Consider the following 19322-nt stretch of genomic DNA (forward strand, 5'->3'; position numbering starts at 1 on the left):
TGATGCATGCCTTTTGTGTACAGATACATTCCCTCGGTGTTGGGGGGGGGGGAGAGTTAACGATACCGCAAGGGAAAAGGATGTCGGCTTTGCCGCGCTGGATCCTGGTGTCAGCAAATGGATCTTAATCTCCGTCTATGGTGGAGTCTATTGGTGAACAATAGCGAGTATTCTACAGTTCTGCCTTTGCCCTTGCAGCCTTCTTTGCACGCCACTCTCGCAGTGCCTTCTCAACCAATCCCAAATCTGTACCCGAATGACCAACCTCTACAAAGTGAACACCCAACTTTGTTCCCACCTCAGCATTCCTGTATTCATCATCGAAGAAGACCATATCTTCATAAGGAACCCCTGAGTCTTCGTGCAGCTTTCGGAAATGTGTGATTTTGCTTCCAGGATAAATTTCTTGATAGTCGAAAAAGTCTATCGCCTTCACCAGCTTACTTCGTTCTCCATTTGGTTTGGCTCCATTTTCTTGCGGGATGCAATCCGAGTCATCGACCAGATACAGCCCGTTGAGCGCTTGTCGTGCTACACTGGGTGCACTTGTGCGTGAGGCTGCTGCGATGGGGATCCCTCGACGCTTAAGCCAGAACAAGATGCAAGGTACATGGGGGAAGAATTGCAATGGTTGACCGTTGCGATCGTATACTTTGTTGATGTCGTGACCCCGACGACGAAGTGGCGAGTCTACGTGCGTGTCTACCCATAGCGGCCAAAGAGTATAGTCAAGGTCGAATACGACAAGGCCAGGCAGAGGAGGAGAGTTGAGTGCTTCGAGTGAGGAGACGATCTTGCGTGTCATTTCTGAGTGTATGTATCCGTCGGGTGGTGAAGTTAACGAAGAGGATGGAGATCTCTCTCGTTCTCGACGACCTATCTTTCTAACCATATTTGCTTGTTAGATATCTTGTGTCTATGTGATGAGCGACAGTACGACGGTGTTGGTGAGGAGAGGAGCAAGATCCGGCTGAGCAAGAAGAAAATGAGGTTCAAGTCGCCGCAAGAAGGTTCAAGTTCAGGCGGCAATGAAATTGACCGAAGTTTAGAGCTCCTGCGGCGAATTTTTGGGATGTGGAGGAAAAATTCTTTTCTGTTAGAGTCTAAGATCGAAACAAATCGAAAAAGTGGCGGCTTCTCATTGCGTTCTCACATGCTGTCTATCGGACTCTAGATCCTGTACTTTGCTGTCAAAGCATTGTGTTGATTGCTTGTTAGTGAAAGTATTATGGATAACTATACCTTCTCGTATTCCTCCTCCTCCTTCTCGTATTCCTCCTCCTCCTTCTCAGCACCGCTCGCTTCATCATTCGTATCAAGCTGATCGCCGCTGAGCTGAGCCACCGCTGCTCGCCTTGTCTCCCTAACCCTCGTGTTACACCTCAAACACTGCCAACCTCTCTGACCGTGATCATCTTCCTCGTCAAGCTCATCCTCCATTTCCTCGTCTAGAAGCTGCTTGGCGATGCAAACATAGCAGTAGGCGTGATGGCACGGTACTGTCTCGTAAGGCGTGGTAACAATCGCATCTGCATACGTGATACCGTCGGAAGACACGCCCAACACTGCATTTCTTGCTGGGTCCGAGCCGGTCGCTCCTGTCCCAGCATTTAGTGGCTGCGAGGCAGAGTTGGGCCTGTTGGGCGCAAGCAAGCCAGAGCTCGGATCGAGCGGGTCTGAGGTTGGGATGCCCATGCTGAGTGCTCCTGTGCCGATCTTGGTAGGATCTCGTCTAAGGCCGGATTGTGATTCTAGACGCTGATAGCATATTGCGCATACTTCGACCGGGAGGTGTGCGTACGGTCCTTCCTCCGCTTCAACTTCTTCTGTGGGAGCCTTCTTGGCCTTCGCGATAAACTTGGAGCTGCCGCCAACGATGTTCTTTAGGATAGGTACTGAAATGTCGCTCCTGTTGAAACGTGTGCGTCCAGCTGCATCCTGCCTGATACCCAAGCTTGTGCTGATCGCCAATGGCAGGGACTTGAACACGACAGCGAGAAGCTTGGGGTGGGTGGGAAGCTTCAACAGCCTCCTTAAGAGGCGCTTCGGCCTGACTAGTGGCAGCAAAAAGAGCAAGAACTCTGTGAAAGCATGCCAGACCAGCTGTCGATTCAGGAACTCGAAGGAAACGTTGCGATTCATTGTCCTATGCGCATATGTCAGCCGCATGCCCAACACTCGATCTGCTACACTCCTGAACTTTCCGCCTGCCAAGAAGAGTGCAAAGTTGGCCAACACTAGAGCGGACCATAGGCGCTGTGATGCGTGCGTAAGCTTCCAGAGTAACCGCCGCGGGTCATTGTTAGGCATATCGGAGTAGCTGAGTGATGTCATGTGGTCTTTCCATTTTGAGCCAGCGTAGGGGGCTATGATGGTGAGCAGTGGGTATAGTGTAAGCTGCAATTGGGAGAGTGGTTGATCACGTGCTGTTGATTGGAGTGCGCCTCGATGAGCCCATTCGTTGCGGTATTTGAGGTTCTGCAGCATGGATCCGTAAGAAGCGCCGCGGTCGACGATGCTAAATTTGAACAGAGCAAGCTTGAGCAATAGGAGGAGTTCTGGCTCGAGGTCAGAAGGGAGGGTTGAGCGGATGGTGCCAAGTGCTTTCTTGACAGGGTCGAGAAGAAGCTCGGCAAGTTCGCGATCGAGAAGCTCGGCATCGAGCTGGTTGACACGTTGGATCTTGAGGATGGGTGTGGGGAAGCGATGAAGAGAGGAACGTATGGATGCGATCGACGAGGATGCTGCTTGTGATGCAGAGTGGTAGAAGGGCGGTGGATGCGGGATTTGTGCGTCGGTGGCGTATGGGCCTGATGCTAGGGCTTCCAGTGATGGCATGCCGCCGTTGCTTGGCTGTTCAATGGCTGGGTTGTCCGGTTGGGATGAGGGACCTGCGATAGGCCGCGACGAGCCTGAAGAGTCGTCTGCCATGGTGGAAGTGGTATATCTGGAGCGACGGTGGAGAGAGTGGGACTGAAGGGTTGATGGAAGTGAACAAGATGTGTCTTTCCCCACACGGGCATGTGCAGTCTTGTTATGTAGCTTCGAGAGTTGAAAGCCGACAACCGGATCTCTTTGGCGAGGCTTTAGTTGTGTCGTGCGTAAGCCAAAAAAAATAAATATCAATCGACCAAATGTTGCAAAGATAGCTCTAACATTGTTGGAAACACACACGCCAGCAGTGTTGATTCTTGGCTGCATCCAAGCCGAATCGCAGATCTTGTGTCTGCTTCGCTGTCAACTGGAAGAGATTTGCGCGCCGGAGTTCAGAGAGAGAAAGGCGCAGCTGTTAGATCGCTTGCGAGTGTTTTGTCTGAAACCAACACTTTGTGTCTGCTTCTTCTCTTTGCTTGGCTGCAACCGCCCACATCTAAGGGCCCCCCTTTTCCCGCTTGTCCCTCGGGGTCTGCATCATTCGTTCGCTCGCTCGTTCCAGTGGAGTGTTGGCATGTCGTGATGCAGAAGCCTGACCAAGATCAGCAGCTTGCTTTGTGTGCTCAGTCCTTCGGTCTGAGAGTCCGCTTCCGCCTCGGCAAAAGGGCACGCTTGTTCTGCGAGGTGCAAGCGTCAGAGTAGTTGCAAAACTCGATGAAATCAACCCCACCCAGCTAATACCAGTCCGACTTGCAACCTTTCTCCTTCTCTTGTCATCTCCACCAACCTCTCCTCCTCCATCTTCCTCCTCCATCTTCCTCCTCCATCTTCAAGACAGTCCAGTCCTTACTCATCGTTCGTTTCTTTCCAAAATGGCCTTCTCCAAGACTTCGCTCCTTACCACCGCCCTTGTGGCCATGGGCTCTATGGTCTCTGCCCAAAGCGACACTGCTTCGTACGAGCAGGTTGCTCAGATCCAGCTCACTTTCCCTGCTGCTGATCTCGTCCCCACTCCCCTCCCTTCCGACTGGCTCGACATCCAGGGTGTTCTCAACGTCACCTTCGGCAACACCGCCGTCTCTAACATCGGCGACGAGCTAACCGTTGCTCAGGTTCAGCCAGCTCCCGCTTTCCGCATCAGCTCGCAGACCCCCGCTGCTACAAGCTCCTCCGTCTTCGGCAGCGGCAAGAAGTTCACCGTTGCTTTCCTTGACGGCGGTGTTGCTGGCAAGAATGTCTCCACCGAGGTCTTCTGCCACTACCTCGGCAACGACTTCACCGTCGACTCCAACGGTCAGCTCCGCAACCAGACCGCTGCTCGTGTCGCCTACGGTGCTCCTCTTCCCGCCAACAACGACGGTCCTCACCGATACATGCAGCTTGTCTTCCAGCAGTTTGACAACTTCACTGCCCCCGCTTCGCCCGCTGCCGGTGCTTCCATCCAGCGTCTCGAGCTCCAGAACTGGTACCGTCAGGCTAACGGTGGTCTTGGCAAGATCGTCGCTGCTAATTACATCCAGATTGAGGTCGGTAGCGCTACCGCTCCCAGCTCTACCTCGGCTGTTTCCCAGGCTAGCGTTACTGCCCTTGCTGCTAGCAAGAGCGGCGCTGCTGGCTCCAAGTCCGGTTCCAGCTCGGCCGCTGGCGCCACCTCATCCGGCTCTGGCAGCAACAGCGCTGCTTCGTCTTTGCTTAGCTCCGTCTCGATGGCTGGAATCGTCGCTATGGGCTCTGCTGCCTTGGTTGGCGCTGCTATGCTCTAAATGCGTCGATAAGCAAAGAATCAGGTGTCAAGCGCAAATAGCGTCCACTTGACTAGCCTCCGCTGTCTTTCTCGGTCTAATTTGAGCGTCGCATCACTCTGTACATATGCATCATCTCAAGACAAACAGTCTCCACTTCCCTCTGTCCCAATTGTGAGAGTCTTGTGATGCCAAACCACCTTAGCTGTATGAGAAGGGAGTTCAAAAAAATGAACCGACGACTCGATGCAGCCGAAAATGCTGGCCAATGTTAGATTTTCGCAGTCAACAAGCCTAATATTTAGCTTCGAGAAGAAATGAAGGCGTGCGGACCTTTGACAGCGAACGAGCCACGTCAGTTCCACTCCCGTGTTGCAACCCATTCGCGAAAGCCTTCTTCTTCCCCTCCTCCCATCATCACCACAACGTACATCGCACAAGATGAAGCCCTTCCGCTTCATATTTATGGCAGCAGTGCTACTGCTCGCAATCTTCACCATCTCCACCTTCGCCGCTACCAATTGGGACAAGGACGATCACGAGATCTTCGACCTTCAATCCGCCCTCGAGAAATCTGAAGGCAAAGGTGCCAACTTTTACAACATTCTTGGCATCCCACGCTCTTCCTCTCAAGCCGAGATCAAGCGTGCATACCGCAAAAAGAGCTTGGAGCTTCACCCTGACAAGAACTCTGGCGTGGCTGGAGCTCAGCAACGTTTCGAGAGGTTGGGATTGGTCTACAAGATCTTGCGAGATGGAAGGAAGGACAGATACGATCACTTTTTGAGCAAAGGTTTCCCCAAGTGGAGGAAGAATGGCTGGTTCTATGAACGCTACAGGCCCGGACTGGGTGCTGTGCTGGTCGGCATTGCATTGTTCACCATGGCTGTGGAAGTTGGAATCTCAAAGTTGACAAGTGGACAGGAGAAGGCAAAGATTCAGAGGCTCAAGATGTCGGCTAGATTGGTAGCTTGGGGTCCACGATACCAGGCTATCCTCGCTTCGCTGCTCTACCCTACCGAGACGACACCCGCTCTGCCACCATCGAAACTCGCACTGGTGGAAAAGAAGGTTCGTGTTCCGATCACTGGTTTCCCCACCCTCCCTGCCTTCCCTGCCCCGACCGCTATCAAGACAGGTGCAGCCGATTGGGACGCACAAGAAGCAGCCACCCGCGCTGTCATCGCCAATCCCTCTGCCACATCAGCTGCTGACGGAGCACCTATCGTCGAGTGCCTGGTGCACGAAGCAGACGTGTTTTTGTTGGACAAGTTCAGCAACGATTGGGTCTTGTTGAGTGAGGAGGATGCTCAGCAGAGTCAGTTCCATCAGACTTGGCCGTTCAGGTTGGTTGCTGCACTGGTGAACAAGGTCACCGGCAAGCATGAAGATGTGTTGACCGAGGTGGAGGAAGAGGTTGAGGAGAAGGTCGAGGAGGTGAAGGCCGCCGCCGCAGGTGCTGGGAAGAAGAATAAGAAGGCCGGCAAGAAGGACAAGTGAGGTACTTCTTTCTCACTTCGCGACGTCACAAAACACCGCTGTCGTCATTTGCATGACCCGTCGACTTGCACAGTCACACAATAGAGTTCGGCATTGCTACATTGATTGAAGACATACATGAGCTCGATCTTGGGTTGACAAAGAATACGTTGACTGAGTATGATGTTGACTGATGACCTTAAGTGTCGCGATCGAATCGTATGATCTGAGGCTTGCCGCCCATCTCTAAGCTTCTCCCTCTCCCTCTCCCTCTCCCTCTATCTCGCCCTCGCCCTCTTCACCGTCTTCAGAGTCTCCCATGTCGATCTCTGGCATTTCCTCGTCGTCATCATCGTCGATGTCCCCTCTTCTGAACATCTCCACCTCGGTCCTGATGACCTTCGTGGTTTCAGCAGGCAAAATTGCAGCCGGCTCGACGTTCTCAAGTACATCCTGAACCACTTCTGCGACCTGAGGCGAGTCAACCACCTCAGCTACTGCAGCGACTGCGTTATCGTTGATGGCAGTTGCTGCTTTCTCCACAGCAATCACGGTAGCGGGCGAAGAATCTGGGTGGCTCAGTCTGCCTGAAGTCAGGAATGCTGGACCTGATCCGCCAGCAACAGCGTCGGGCGAAGGCGACGCGTTGCGCGACAGTGCTCGAGGCGGGTGCGAGGTGGACGGGCTGCCGATGCGAGGCGTAACTGGGCGATGCGAGGGCTTCACTGGGTCTGGTGAGAAGATGCGCTTCTCCACCATAGTTGAGCAGAGTGGTGAGGTTGGAAGACCAAGCCCCAACTTCGGCGAAGCAGAAGCCTGGGCTGCGTCGGTGGGGGAACCAGCATCAGCGCCGCCGGCTTTGAAAAGTTGAGCGGATTCAGCCGTGATCGCGTCCACATCCATCCTCGCCTCTCCTTGCGTCGTTTTCTCTGCGTCGTCTCCTTCTTCTCGGTTGTCAGCTCGATTGCCTCCCAGAGCGCCAAGAACACCAGTCGTAGCCGAAGCCAGGCTCGATTCCTGGGCTTCACCTGTTACAGAGATCGTCTGCCCGATATCGGCGGCACCAACAAGCTTGGCACCTTCCGGAGCAGGCTCAAAATCATCCGCTGTCCTTGGTCCAAACCCAACCCCTCGTGCAACAGGTACAAACTTGCCCTTCCTGCTAGCCTGCACCAGTGCCAGGGCACGCTCAGCTGAACTTCTCACTCCCGCATCACCGCTTCCACTGGGAGCATTTGCAATCCTGCCCAACGTTGGGATTGCTCGAGGTAGCACCGTGGCCAGCGCACTCGACGGTGAGTCAAGACAGAGCTCTGCCAAGCCCTCCATTCCGCTCTGTAGCAACTCGACTGCAGTTGGTGCTCGAGAACCAGCGCTGGCATTGCGAAGCTTAGCCGAGTGAGTTGAGACGGAGTCGGAAAGAGCTTCGACGAGGGCGAGGACGGTGTGCATACAAAGCTTCTGCTGGTCTGAGTGTACAGCGCTGAGGCAGGTGGTGAGTAGAGGGTAGACGGCAACGATGATCTGAAGTGCTGCTTGGGTAGAAGCGATCTCTTCAACGCTAAGAGACTGTATGCGGTCTTTGAGCGCAATGTTGGATGCGAACATCGAGTCTGATTCGTAGAGGCGTGCCTTTTTCGCCTTGCGACCGTCGCCAGAGGCGACAGTGGTGGTCGGAGCGTTATATGGTAGAACGCATCGAGCTACGTGGGCGGCTGCAAGACGCGCAAGTCGGAGCGTTGTACGTCCAGCTGGATCGAGAGGTAGAGCGATGCCCTGTCTTCCGACCACCACGGCGAGCGTCCGCATCGCAGCAAGCTTCACTCGGTTGCTGGCCAGATCTGAGCCACCGCTGACACCTGCTTCGGCGATGCGGCAGATGTCTCCGAGCACGCGTGATGCCTCAAGAGGAACAGCTGCAGGCGCAGTGATGGCAATCTGGGCGATCAAAGCCAGCGCTCTTGTGTGCAGAGTTGGGATGAACGATGCCTGAAGCGAACAGACCTTACCTTCAGCGGTAGGCTGGTATCTGCTTGACAGATCAACCCTGAGCATATCCAAAGCCAGCGTGATGAGTTTGCCCACGGGAATCGGAACGGAGCGGGACGTGGCTCCGCGCAGATGCAAGTTGATAAGGCCCGAGCGACCGCGGCTGCCCAACAAGAGCGCAAGTCTGGAATGTGCTATCTTGGTAGCTGCCAATGGATCTTTAGGGTAAGGATGCAGGTGCTTGTGTGTTGAACCCTCCTGCTGGTCCAGAGCGGCCTGCGGAGTGTCAGTGGCCTGATAGCTACTGGTTGCGTGGCGCCATGCTTCAAAGGCGAGATGTAGCTGACTGTCGATGGTGGCCTGCCAGAGCTGAGTCTGTGTGGTACGAGCGGATCCACCGGAAGCGTCGCTGCCCTTTGAGGCGAGAGCACCAGTGAGGTGGAGAGACGAGAGCACGGCTGCTGCTGCATTGAAGATGGGCTGAGGAAGGGACAGTGCGTCATCGCGATAGAGTAGTGAGGAGATGCATTCGTGAATACGCGATGAGACAGGTCGGAACTGTGCTGAGTGGGCGTGCAAGAGACGGTTGAGGAAGACCAATACGGTGCGGAGGTGGGTGCCGAACGCAGTCACTCCCTCTGCATCCTGCTTTGAGACAATGTTTTCGAGCAGCTGTGTGAGACCAACTGCAAACTTGGGCAGATTGGGGTGCACAACTTGTCGGTAAAACTCCTGTCTCGCTGTAATACCTTCCGGGAAAAGATGAGTAACAGCAAGCTGAAGCGCAGAGGCGAGAAGGCAGTCCGAGTGCTCCCGTTGCGTCAACAGCTTTTCAGGTGCAGAGAGCAGATTCACGATCTGTGTAGCCCAGGTCGACGCACTCGTAGCGAGATGATCGTGCCAGATAGCTGCGTCTTGCTGGATCCAGAGATGAGCTAAGCGGTACCCAAGGGCATTTTGCGAAGAAATGAGCGAGTTAATGCGGACAGTGAGCTTGTGCTGAGTCTCGTCTTGAGGAACATGAGCGAGCAGTCCGGATTGACTGATAATGGCGAGGATGTCATCTTCCTGTGCTGGATCAGAGGATGCTGAGGGGATGAGACTGAGGAGGAGATCGAGACGCGAAGCTGATCGTGCGGGGCCGGGCAGCTCGAAAGCAGCACTACCATTTGAGCTGCCGAGCAGCGAGCCCGAAGCTGAGGTTGACATGGCTTTTCTGTATGCAGCTGCTGAGTTGACAGCAGCTCTTGAAAGTTTGTCGAGTCTTTCGAGGTTGGATGGTGGTGGTTGCGGAAAGCAAAATGAAATTGGCCAACCTTTTTCCAAAGCTCAAAAATCCACTTTTCCGCAAAATCCACTTCCGAGTTCCTCTTGTTGAAAAGTGAAGACGTTTGGGTCCCGATAACTGGCGATCGGGGAGAGTCTAAGTACGATGTCACTGCTGGTTAAGACAGAAACATATATACTCAATTGACTAAGTGAACGTGGTGAGAACCTAGTGTTCTCAGCTTGCTATATATACATCTATTAGGCCCATACCGAACGTGGGAGTATGCTACCTCATGACCTAGCTTGACAACGAGCGGGACTGTGTTGTACCCGATCTCTGGTCAGATCGGTCCTCTGGCCAGATCGGCTCTGCCTGATCTCCGATCAGATCGGCTCTGCGTCATCCTTTAGCGTCTCACTGGATCGTAATCTTCAGCACCTCTTTCTGGAATGCAACAGCAGACAGCGGACAGTCGGCCGGTAACGCTCGCCCAGGGTGCCGCACGGACACACGAGCGCTTAACATGCAACGCTCCACACCTGATACTGACACTACCACCTTCTCAACCAATACCTTTTGCCTGCGAACGGCTCGATTCGCTTAGCCTTCATCGCTTACCTACAAACAGTTAGCCACATCCGACCAGAAGCTCCGTTGGATTCTCCCAGGAGGCGGCAGAAGGACACCGCAAAGTCGAATACTCCGAGGCCAGGACTTTCGACATGGCCTGCTCGCACCGTTGATCACGTAGGCGCTTTATACCCCATCTTGGAACGGCATTCCAGCACACTCACGCCTTATTATACTGCGACTTGGTTAATGAGGCGTCACAATGTCCAACTACAATGCCACACCACCACAGCCGAGGCCGGCAAGGTCGCGACCACCAATTGGTTCTCCGGCCCCAGTAGCGCCACTCAATCGCGCAACCACTTCAGGAGCACGTTCGTTTCACGACCCTATAGTCTCCGAGCTCTGCTCACTCGAGACGTTTCAGAACAACTTCAACACAAATGACTTCATCGCTCAGCTCACGTCAAAGCTCGTCCAGCGGTCAAAAGCGGACCCAGGCCCCTTTAACCCGAAGCCTTTCATTCGTACCTTCGAGGCTGCGCTAGACCAACTGGTGCAAACCAGATCACAAGTTAATGCACAGTGCCAGCAGCTTTCATCCTCAGTGCATGTTGCAGAGTCAGCATACACCAAAAAGCTAGATGAGCTCGGAAAGAACTTCGCCGCTGTCGGCAACTCGTTCACCAGCCTTGAAGACCGTATTTCGGAAGTCGGCAGGACCGCTATCCGTATCGGCGAGCAGCTCGAGACCATCGACAAGCAACGCAATCGTGCGAGCGAGGCGCACGATCTCATCGAGTTCTACTACATGTTTGCCCGTGGAGACACTTCGAAACTCGAGCGGCTACGGAAGGAAGGCGGTCGCGAGGGTCGGATGAAGACGGCTGTCATTGCACGGAGACTTGCTGCCATCAGCCGCGAGGTCGACGTCGCCGGCAGTGACCAGACGCGTGATGCTATTGATCGCTACTGTGAGCGTTTCGAGCGCGATATGCTCAAGCTTTTCGACAAGTTCTATCGACGTTCTGATCCTAAGATGATGTCACACATCGCAAAGGTATTGCAAGGGTTTAATGGTGGAGCCAGTTGTGTTCAGATTTACGTCAATCAGCACGACTTCTTCATCTCGAAAGATCGCGTTGGAGAAGCGAACGGGATCGAACTCAGTCAGATTTGGGAGCATATGGCGGACCCAGATCGACCTCCACCACAATCCGAGCCGTCGCTCACGGCACTCTTCAACGAGATTCGTCAAACTGTCGAGATCGAGGCCCAGATCATCTCAGCCGTCTTTCCAAATCCCCTCGTGGTCATGCAGACTTTCCTACAGCGTGTGTTCGCACAGTCAGTCCAAGCTTTCGTTGAAGTGATCATGGACAAGTCGATGCAGATTCACGCTCCGTCTTTCGTCGGAGCTGGTGGATCAATTGACCCCAAGACATCTGGTCTCGAGCCAAATCCTACCATACAGGCCAACGCTTCGCAATCAACGGCATCCCATCTCGCTTTCTTGAGGGCATTACATATGGCTCGGTCGAGTGCTTTGAGCCTCGTCAATGACCTCAAGATGTACGACTACCGAGGCGCTGGCATTATTGCGCCTTCCAATACAATACACGGGGCCAACGGCAATAACGGCAGCAATGGCGACAGCGTACTCTCGGATTCTCTCACTCTTCTAGGCAGTGATGCAGTTGCTGCAGCAGGTCAACTTGCAGGGGCCGCTGCAAGCCCCCTGGCTGCAATGCTAGACCAATCGGTCGAGGAGCTCTTCGTGCCATACATGGAAGGCATTCGCTACATAGACAGGGAGTCGCGCAGCTTGGCGGATATGTATGCGGGCTTATTGTCAAAGTACATCGCATTCCATCGGGCAGCTGCCATAGCCAAAAAGGACAAAGGCACCGGCAATACCATCTTCAATCGCATGCGCAACCAGATCTCGGCTCCGTCCGATGCCTCTTCGTCTACATCTAGCCTCGCATCAGGCTCCACGGCCACCAATGCAAGTACATCCGCAAGCTCGTCCGCTACCAACCCATCAAAAACGTCATTCTTCAAGCTCTCCAATCTGGCGGATCGCGTTCGTGGTACACACAACGCAGCGCCTGGCAGCAACACCGCAGCACCTATGTCAACAGAGCCCAGCTTGGACGGTAGCCAAGGCTCGGCCGGTGCACAAGGGCATGAGGAGATTGACGATGATGACGGTGAACTGTCGCTTGACGTTGCAGAGAAGATGTTGCGCTGGCACGCCGAATCTATTGGGCGATGTGTCGATCTCAGCTCGGCCTCTGAGGTGCCGAAAGCCACCTTTGCGCTTCTGCGTGTCCTCACCTCTGCATACATCAAGACATACGTTGAGACAACCCTTGACTCAGCCTTGGCTGCTGTCAGCGCACAAGACATCCGCGGACAGACCATGCCCGACCCATCAGCCGCCATGTCGCTTGTGCGCACTGTCGAGCTGATCATATCGCTCTGGCAGCACTACGTCAACACAGCTTTGCTTCCTCTTGCCAGCACAAGCGTTACGTTACGCAGAGAAATGATGATCTTCAACAATCACAACTTGCTCCGCGTGGAGGGCAAGTGTGACGCACTGATGCAGAAGATTGCCGACAACGTAGTCGGGTTCTTGTCGAACCGCCTCGCGACGCAAAAGAAGAATGACTTCACGCCTAAAAACGATGATCTCGCGTTTGCGCGCCAGAACACGGAACCGTGCGTGGCGTGCTCAGAGGCCCTGGAGAGGGTACAGCAGGCGGCGCGTGCGGACCTCAGCCTGTCAACAAGCAGGACGGTGACTTCGGCGAGCGGCAACGTCAACATTCGTGGTTCGCCGGCTACCCGAGCAATCCGAGGGACTGCATCTGTGGATGGCAGCGACGGGTCAGGTACACGTGTCAGCTGGGCTGATGGCGATGCTCTTGGTGATGCAGGAGCTAATGACGACGACGATGATGACGAACAACACCAACGAAACAACCTTTCACGCAATGCCGAAGCGTTTCTTACCGAGATCGGAGTCGCCTTTCACGGTCTTTTGCTCGAGCACCTGCGCAGGTACACAGTCAGTGCAGCAGGTGGGATCATGCTGACCAAGGATCTCGCTATGTACCAGGACGCCATCGGCACTTTCGGCATCCCAATACTCTCGGATCGATTCGAAATGCTGCGTCAACTGGGCAACCTTTTTATTGTCCAAGCATCCGTGCTCAAATCTTATATGCGCGAAGGACATCTGGCCAAGATCGAAGAGCGTTTGCTCCGACCATACTTGCTTCGAAGAGCAGACTACGCGAAAGAGGTGCGAGATCTGGATGATGGGCCCGCGTCAACGACACCAACGAGCGTTACGGCGGCTAATAATTTATTCGGTGCAGGAGGCGACATGTTCGCGACAGCACCAGGTGGTGGAAAGGATCTCTTTGGACACATCCCAGGGCTCATTAATGGTGGTGGTGGTGGTGGTGGTGTACACGCTAGTTCCGGAGGAGGGACTGCGTTACGTTCGACAGGAGCAGGAGGGGCGGGAAAGACAACAGAAGAGTTGAGGCTGCAAAGGTTAGCTGATGTGTTGGGGCATTTGGAGAAATTCAGCCTCGGTGCGACGACTGCTGGTGCCAAACAGGGCACAGGGAAGGCCTGAGGCAGAATAGCTAACATTGTATGCTATCCGAGATTGTTAGCATCTGCGCAACACCATGCCATTCAAGCTCATCATCATTATGCAGCAAATTGATTGAGAGAAAAGATTGTATTGGCAATGAACAAAGATGAGATGAAATGAGTTGCAATTGAAACCGAAAATCGAACCAAAGTCTAGGGTATCTCTAGTGTCTAGTTGCTAATCATCTACGAGATGATAGAGGACCTCGAAGTGGCCAGCACCTTAGGCTGACCGTTGAGTGTGTTGATCTGCTTAGCGCTGAAAGCATAGTTGGGTCTGTTGTCCTTGACATCATCAGGATCGTTGCAGCTGATAGTGACAGACTTGATCATGTTGACGAATCTGCCGTTGGGAGCTTTGCTCCAGTCAATCAATCCGCCAGACCAGTCCACGGTACCTTTCTGGAACGTGCCATCACCTGCACCCCAGATGCTCAGTTGTAGACGCATGGGGGATGAAGGGTAATGGTAGAGCCCATCTTTGGAGTTGAGAGTGTTTTTGCGGTAAAGAGTGCGCACAAGAGTGCCGTCGATGATCCATTGAAGACGGTTGGGAGACCAATTGATAGTGTATGTGTGCCAATCGTTGGCGTCGAAGCGGACGGGTTTGGAGATGTTGTCAAGGGTCGAGCCGGGAACTGAAAAGCCGTGGGTGTAGCCTTCGGGCTGGCCGGACCAGTACCAATTAGTTTGGACGTCTTGGCTGTCGCTTGTTGTGAATTCCCAGTCGATCTCGTCCTGGTGTAGATGAAGTGGTGGGCATTAATTCCGGTGTCAGCATCTGTCTTAGTCATGAGCGATTTTCATCTACAGTGTGCACAGTGTATGCTACTTACCTTAGTACTGGACATGCCGATGAAAGTGTTGACCACACCATCCCAGCTGCCGTGCTTCATAACGGCACTCGCTTGACCGTAGTACCAATATCTCGTAGTGCTAAGCAAGGTTCCCTTTTTAGCTGCGCCATTTTTGGTGAGGATCATCTTGGCACCCGACTTGGAGGGTTCAAGGACACCCTCATCGAGGGTGAAAGGAGCCTGATTGGGGTCACCACGATAAGATGAGGATGTGACCCATGGCTTGGCGTTGTTGGCGAAAAAGATGGTCTGAGGCTTGCACTTGGGCATGGGCTTGCAAGAGGAAGGCTGGAAGGATGAACTAGGGTCGCAGGCGCCGAGACAGTGAGCTGTGGATGCACCGCAGAAGCCGTAGGTAGAACAGCATGGTGCGTCAGCCCCACACTTGTTGGACGCAGAGCATGACTTGGCTGAAGCAGAGATGGTAAGGACGGCGAGAGCGGCTACGAGAGCGAAGAGAAGCGAGGTGAAGCGTGTTGTGGCAGCCATCGTGAATAACGTCTATGGAGGAGGATGTATGCGATAACTAGGGGATGGAGAAGATTACGGAGGCGAAAAGGTGTTTCTATTATAGGGACCTGAAGAGCTCTGACTAGGGCAAAGTATGGGACAGTCGGCTGCTACAAGCGCAGGACACCAGAACCCAGGAGCGATATCGGACAAAGGGGATGAATCAATTGTGCGCAGATCCTTTGGAAAGCGGAGTCTATTGCAGGGAGCAAGTGTGCCAGCCCGTCATCGTCTTTCAGGTACCGGGAGCGGAGGAACAAAGTCTCAAACACGGACATGGATCGCGAGGATACGCAGACACGGGAGACCTGCTTGCAAAAGAGGGGGAATGCAGATCATCTTGGCGCAGCGGTTGCAGATCTTTTGCACCTCTCCATGAGCCGGTGGAAGCAGCAACTTGGGGGACAAGCTACAATAACACAACACCAACTGGCAAGGCTCAGGCTGAAAAGCATGTCACGAGACAAAGGTTAGGGGAGGAAAGTTCCAAGATTCCCTTTGTCGCTCTCTGCACTGCCGAGTTGGACAGCAACAAAGACAAAAAGGACCGAGCGACCATGTTATTTCTTGGGAACGACAGAAAAGGAACTTCTGTCGAGAACAGGCGGAGTTTCTGCTAAAGATGACGATCCAGCAGGTCTAATCGGTGATCGGATGCTATTGGGTCCCGCTCGTTGTTGTACTCTGTCATTGAGGGTGATACTGCCACATATGGGATGTAGCAGCACTTTGTATATATGTCAGGCAGCCATGTTCTCTTCTTAGTCAATTGAGTATATTTGTTTCTGTCTACAAACTAGCAGTGACATCGTACTGAGACTCTACCCGATCACCAGTTATCGGGACTAAATCTTCAACAGTTTCATGCAAAGCCAAGCACGCGTGACTTGTCCGACTGTCGAGGATCTCATGTTGGATTGGAGAGCCTAACAATGCTAGACCTCAAATAATGCTCCACCAAGCTTCTTCCTTGCTTCGACACGCGACCAACACCAACTCTGCTTTCCTTCCGACCAACACTATCGACATTGTCTCGAAGCGGGTGAAGACAGGCAACATGGACCACAACTACTGGAACGTCGACGCCTTTATTGCCGACTCACAAAAGCTGCCATGCATCTTCAATATCGACGTACCCAACATGGGTCAGATACAGTCAACCGAGGAACGCGATATCAAGGCCCTCTCCCGCATAGAGCTTCCCTTCTGGCTCGCCGAACTTATGGCTCTCAAGTAAGTGACACACGGCTACCCAGCAAACTTTCTTGCTCTGTTAACCAAATTTCCTCCATTGCTCCTTATGCCTGCAGTAATATCGTCTCGATCAACAAGCCGAAATCCTTCTCATCAAGAGTCAAGGGGGCTCTTGATGCCAATCCGACCTCGGTTCAATTACGACATCAGAACATCCACTGGTATGCGCTCGGCGCACGTCTGGCTCAACTGTGAGCATCTCTACTGGCTCTGACGTCAATTTGTGCCCCTGGACGTCTACTGACGAACAGCTTATTCTTGCTTCTGGACCTCGATAGAATGGACGACGACGACACAGAGATGCAAGGACTCTCGAAAGCGTACATCGGCCGCATATCGCAAGTCTTCCAACAATCGCAGCATCTCTCGACAGCCTCCTCATCAACAGCTTCGGCGTCTGCGGGTGGAGACAGCGACGAAAGGGGCTTTGCAACAGCACAGGCGATCGCGGCAATGGTTTCAGACGGTCCAACGCTGGGTATGAGCGCTGGCAATGCGATCAGCGCAGAGATCACCGAGTTCTTGCAAGGCATGGAGGAGTCAGAGAGAGTCTTGTTGAGGAACGGTCAGGAGGGAGCGAGGATGATGAAGGACTTCCTCGCTGGTAGCCATTGATGGCCCTCAAGCCATCTGTATTTCTATCCCCATTCGGTCGCCTTGCAAGAGTCATCCATCAAATTGTACAACTAGCATAGCATAGCATAGCATAGCATAGCATAGCATAGCATAGCATAGCATAGCATAGCATAGCATAGCATAGCATAGCATAGCATAGCATAGCATAGCATAGCATAGCATAGCATAGCATAGCATAGCATAGCATAGCATAGCATAGCATAGCATAGCATAGCATAGCATAGCATCTCCTGCATTCATTTCATCCAGCCTCTAGCTTCTTGCCAAGGTTCTTTGTGGCATACAAGCTGTTCCGAAGATGGGTATGAGCCGTTGTCGTGAAGATCCACTCTACGCGCTTGTCAGGTCACGCGTCCGTGTTGCTCTCGAATGTTTCAGGGTCAAGCCGAATTCCGACTCGCGGAAAGCACACTTTCCACACTCTCACACTCTTCGAGCTCAGCTCTGCCTGCACTCCTCACTTCCACCAACATCTCTCGACAGATCATCTGGTCTCAGAGCCGCTGCATTGGCCAGTATGACGGCACCTTGGGCATGGAGGCTCGATCCAAGCTCCGGGTCTTCGTCCCCACTCGGACCGTCAACTTCGGCTACTCTGGCTGCGACTGGCCCGCTATCTTCACTTGCCCACAAGACTGATGCTGCATCCAAGGACGGCGTCTTCTGGCAAGACTTCCGAGCGCCGATCAAGCGAACATCACTAAGAGACAGGAAGCGGGCAAAGCTTCATCGCTTTGACTCTGACGATGTGGACCCAACGCAGGACGAAGACACGACAATCCAGACAAACGAGGCAGGTGCGGGCTCAGAAGAGGAAGATGCGAATGGGGTTGACGACACTTCCAGCGAAGGATCCCTGGAGGAGGAAGCGGAAGAGGACGATCGAGATGGCGCACAGGGTCACAAGAAGAACGCCGTTGTCATTCAGGGCAGCCCAGGCAGCGCCCCACCCACATTGCCTCGAGCTGGCATCCGAGGCGGAAAGCCAAAGCGAGCGCAAGCCGAATCGACAGCCTCCTCAACTCAGCTCATCGCAATAGCAATCCACACTCACAGTCTAGCGAACGAATTTGACTCGACGCATAGCATAGACTCGCTCCCGCCGCCTCTCACCTACAAAGAGACAGTCCGCCTTGTCCGTCTAATCGCGATGATCTTTCGTTTCCCAAAACCTCGCCGCATCTCGCGTCGTCGACATCGCAAACAAACAAGCTCTGAAGACATCAATGCCGCCTCATCCTCGTCGGCTCCTACGTCATCTCCTGTCCCTGAGGCAACGATCGGAGAGGCAACAAACAGGATCGAACTCAAGCCTAAATATCTCTCGTCTCCAGCTTCGTCCGCATCCTCTTCACGCAGACCGCGCATGTTTGCCAAAGTACACCCCGAAGACGCGCGGCCGAACTCAGCAGCGGTGCTGAAACTGATCGCGCTCATTCCTGCCGCCTTGCCTGCGAGAGTAGGCTGCGCCAAGTGGATAGCTAGAGTTGCTGTCAAAGCGAGGCGAGATGAGCATGGGAACATTTTGTTGCCCGATAGCGCATACGAGGGTGCTTCGAGCCGGCAGCAGTGGGCGGAGAAGGAGGGAGCGGAGAAGAACACAAACCTTGAAGCAGCGGATGGTGAGGAAAGAGCTAAAGTGACGAGATCAATGAGGCAGAGGATGGGACAAGATGCTCCCTCAATACCTTTGCCTGGGTTCTGGCATAAGCAGAGGACTCACATCAAACTGGAAGGCGAGGAAGAGCGCAAAGGAGAAGAGGGAGCCATGCCGCTGAGCGATCGAGCAGAGATCAAGACTGAACCAGCGGAGGGGAACGAAGTGGACGCACTCACTTGCACTACTCATCCTCCAGAGCTGGCCTCTGACTTTACATTTCAGCAATCTAGCTCTCCACAGATGGAAGCGGACGTCACGGTCGATCCAGACGAGACAGCCACACAGCAAACCATCAGATCAGGTAGCCCTAGAGTCAGTTCGAAGGTAGTGAACTTGTCCAAGTTGCTCGCTGAACGAATGAGGGAGAAACGACAGGCAAAGTCGCTGCTTCTTCGCACACATCATTCTCTGCGCAAGCGGAAAAGGGATGATGTTGACACGACAGGCTCTGTTGTAGCAGATGAGAATGGAGGCGTGGAAGAGGAAGACGAGATTGACCTCTTTGAGGATGCCGAGACTGCCGCTAATACCCTCGCAAATAGCGGTCGCCAAAATGATGCTGCAGAGACACTTCAATCTCTTGAAGCTACTGCTGATGCAAACCTTAGGTGTGGGGAGGTCAAGCAAGAAGACCTTAGCTAAGCTGCCAGAGCATGGCAATGCAATACAACATGCCCTCTTTCTATAATAACAAGTCTGTATGTACTTGCGTGATGTAAAATCTGTCGAAACGGTTCGGACCGGGAGGTCACGCTCAAACAGAACCAGCCGGGAGCACCGAATTCGAGCCACAGAAAGTAGAAAAT

General features: G+C 53.5%; 9 protein-coding genes across 9 annotated transcripts; 5 read left to right on the forward strand and 4 right to left on the reverse strand.

Annotated features, from left to right (window-relative positions):
- Positions 1-172: 172 nt before the first annotated feature.
- On the reverse strand, positions 173-892 carry UHO2_01193 (uncharacterized protein; the record flags this gene model as incomplete). Its single annotated transcript, XM_041553661.1, has 1 exon — positions 173-892. The coding sequence occupies one exon, from the start codon at positions 890-892 to the stop codon at positions 173-175; it is 720 nt and encodes a 239-aa protein (XP_041409595.1).
- Positions 893-1236: 344 nt separating this feature from the next.
- On the reverse strand, positions 1237-2931 carry UHO2_01194 (uncharacterized protein; the record flags this gene model as incomplete). The annotated part of the gene is made up of 1 exon (XM_041553662.1): positions 1237-2931. One exon carries the CDS (start codon positions 2929-2931, stop codon positions 1237-1239), a length of 1695 nt encoding a protein of 564 aa, XP_041409596.1.
- An 815-nt stretch (positions 2932-3746) lies between these two features.
- Positions 3747-4637, forward strand: UHO2_01195 (uncharacterized protein; the record flags this gene model as incomplete). The annotated part of the gene is made up of 1 exon (XM_041553663.1): positions 3747-4637. The coding sequence occupies one exon, from the start codon at positions 3747-3749 to the stop codon at positions 4635-4637; it is 891 nt and encodes a 296-aa protein (XP_041409597.1).
- A 420-nt stretch (positions 4638-5057) lies between these two features.
- On the forward strand, positions 5058-6116 carry UHO2_01196 (uncharacterized protein; the record flags this gene model as incomplete). Its single annotated transcript, XM_041553664.1, has 1 exon — positions 5058-6116. The coding sequence occupies one exon, from the start codon at positions 5058-5060 to the stop codon at positions 6114-6116; it is 1059 nt and encodes a 352-aa protein (XP_041409598.1).
- A 225-nt stretch (positions 6117-6341) lies between these two features.
- Positions 6342-9293, reverse strand: UHO2_01197 (uncharacterized protein; the record flags this gene model as incomplete). Its single annotated transcript, XM_041553665.1, has 1 exon — positions 6342-9293. One exon carries the CDS (start codon positions 9291-9293, stop codon positions 6342-6344), a length of 2952 nt encoding a protein of 983 aa, XP_041409599.1.
- An 893-nt stretch (positions 9294-10186) lies between these two features.
- UHO2_01198 (related to exocyst complex 100 kDa component) lies at positions 10187-13579 on the forward strand (the record flags this gene model as incomplete). The annotated part of the gene is made up of 1 exon (XM_041553666.1): positions 10187-13579. One exon carries the CDS (start codon positions 10187-10189, stop codon positions 13577-13579), a length of 3393 nt encoding a protein of 1130 aa, XP_041409600.1.
- A 206-nt stretch (positions 13580-13785) lies between these two features.
- Positions 13786-14945, reverse strand: UHO2_01199 (uncharacterized protein; the record flags this gene model as incomplete). The annotated part of the gene is made up of 2 exons (XM_041553667.1): positions 13786-14337; positions 14436-14945. The coding sequence occupies 2 exons, from the start codon at positions 14943-14945 to the stop codon at positions 13786-13788; spliced, it is 1062 nt and encodes a 353-aa protein (XP_041409601.1).
- Positions 14946-16023: 1078 nt separating this feature from the next.
- UHO2_01200 (uncharacterized protein) lies at positions 16024-16835 on the forward strand (the record flags this gene model as incomplete). Its single annotated transcript, XM_041553668.1, has 3 exons — positions 16024-16199; positions 16277-16411; positions 16499-16835. 3 exons carry the CDS (start codon positions 16024-16026, stop codon positions 16833-16835), a joined length of 648 nt encoding a protein of 215 aa, XP_041409602.1.
- A 538-nt stretch (positions 16836-17373) lies between these two features.
- UHO2_01201 (uncharacterized protein) lies at positions 17374-19158 on the forward strand (the record flags this gene model as incomplete). Its single annotated transcript, XM_041553669.1, has 1 exon — positions 17374-19158. One exon carries the CDS (start codon positions 17374-17376, stop codon positions 19156-19158), a length of 1785 nt encoding a protein of 594 aa, XP_041409603.1.
- Between the last annotated feature and the right edge of the window lie 164 nt (positions 19159-19322).

This window comes from Ustilago hordei (assembly GCF_900519145.1).
Source record: "Ustilago hordei strain Uho2 genome assembly, contig: UHO2_contig_02, whole genome shotgun sequence".
In the NCBI taxonomy this organism is placed as follows: Eukaryota; Fungi; Basidiomycota; class Ustilaginomycetes; order Ustilaginales; family Ustilaginaceae; genus Ustilago; species Ustilago hordei.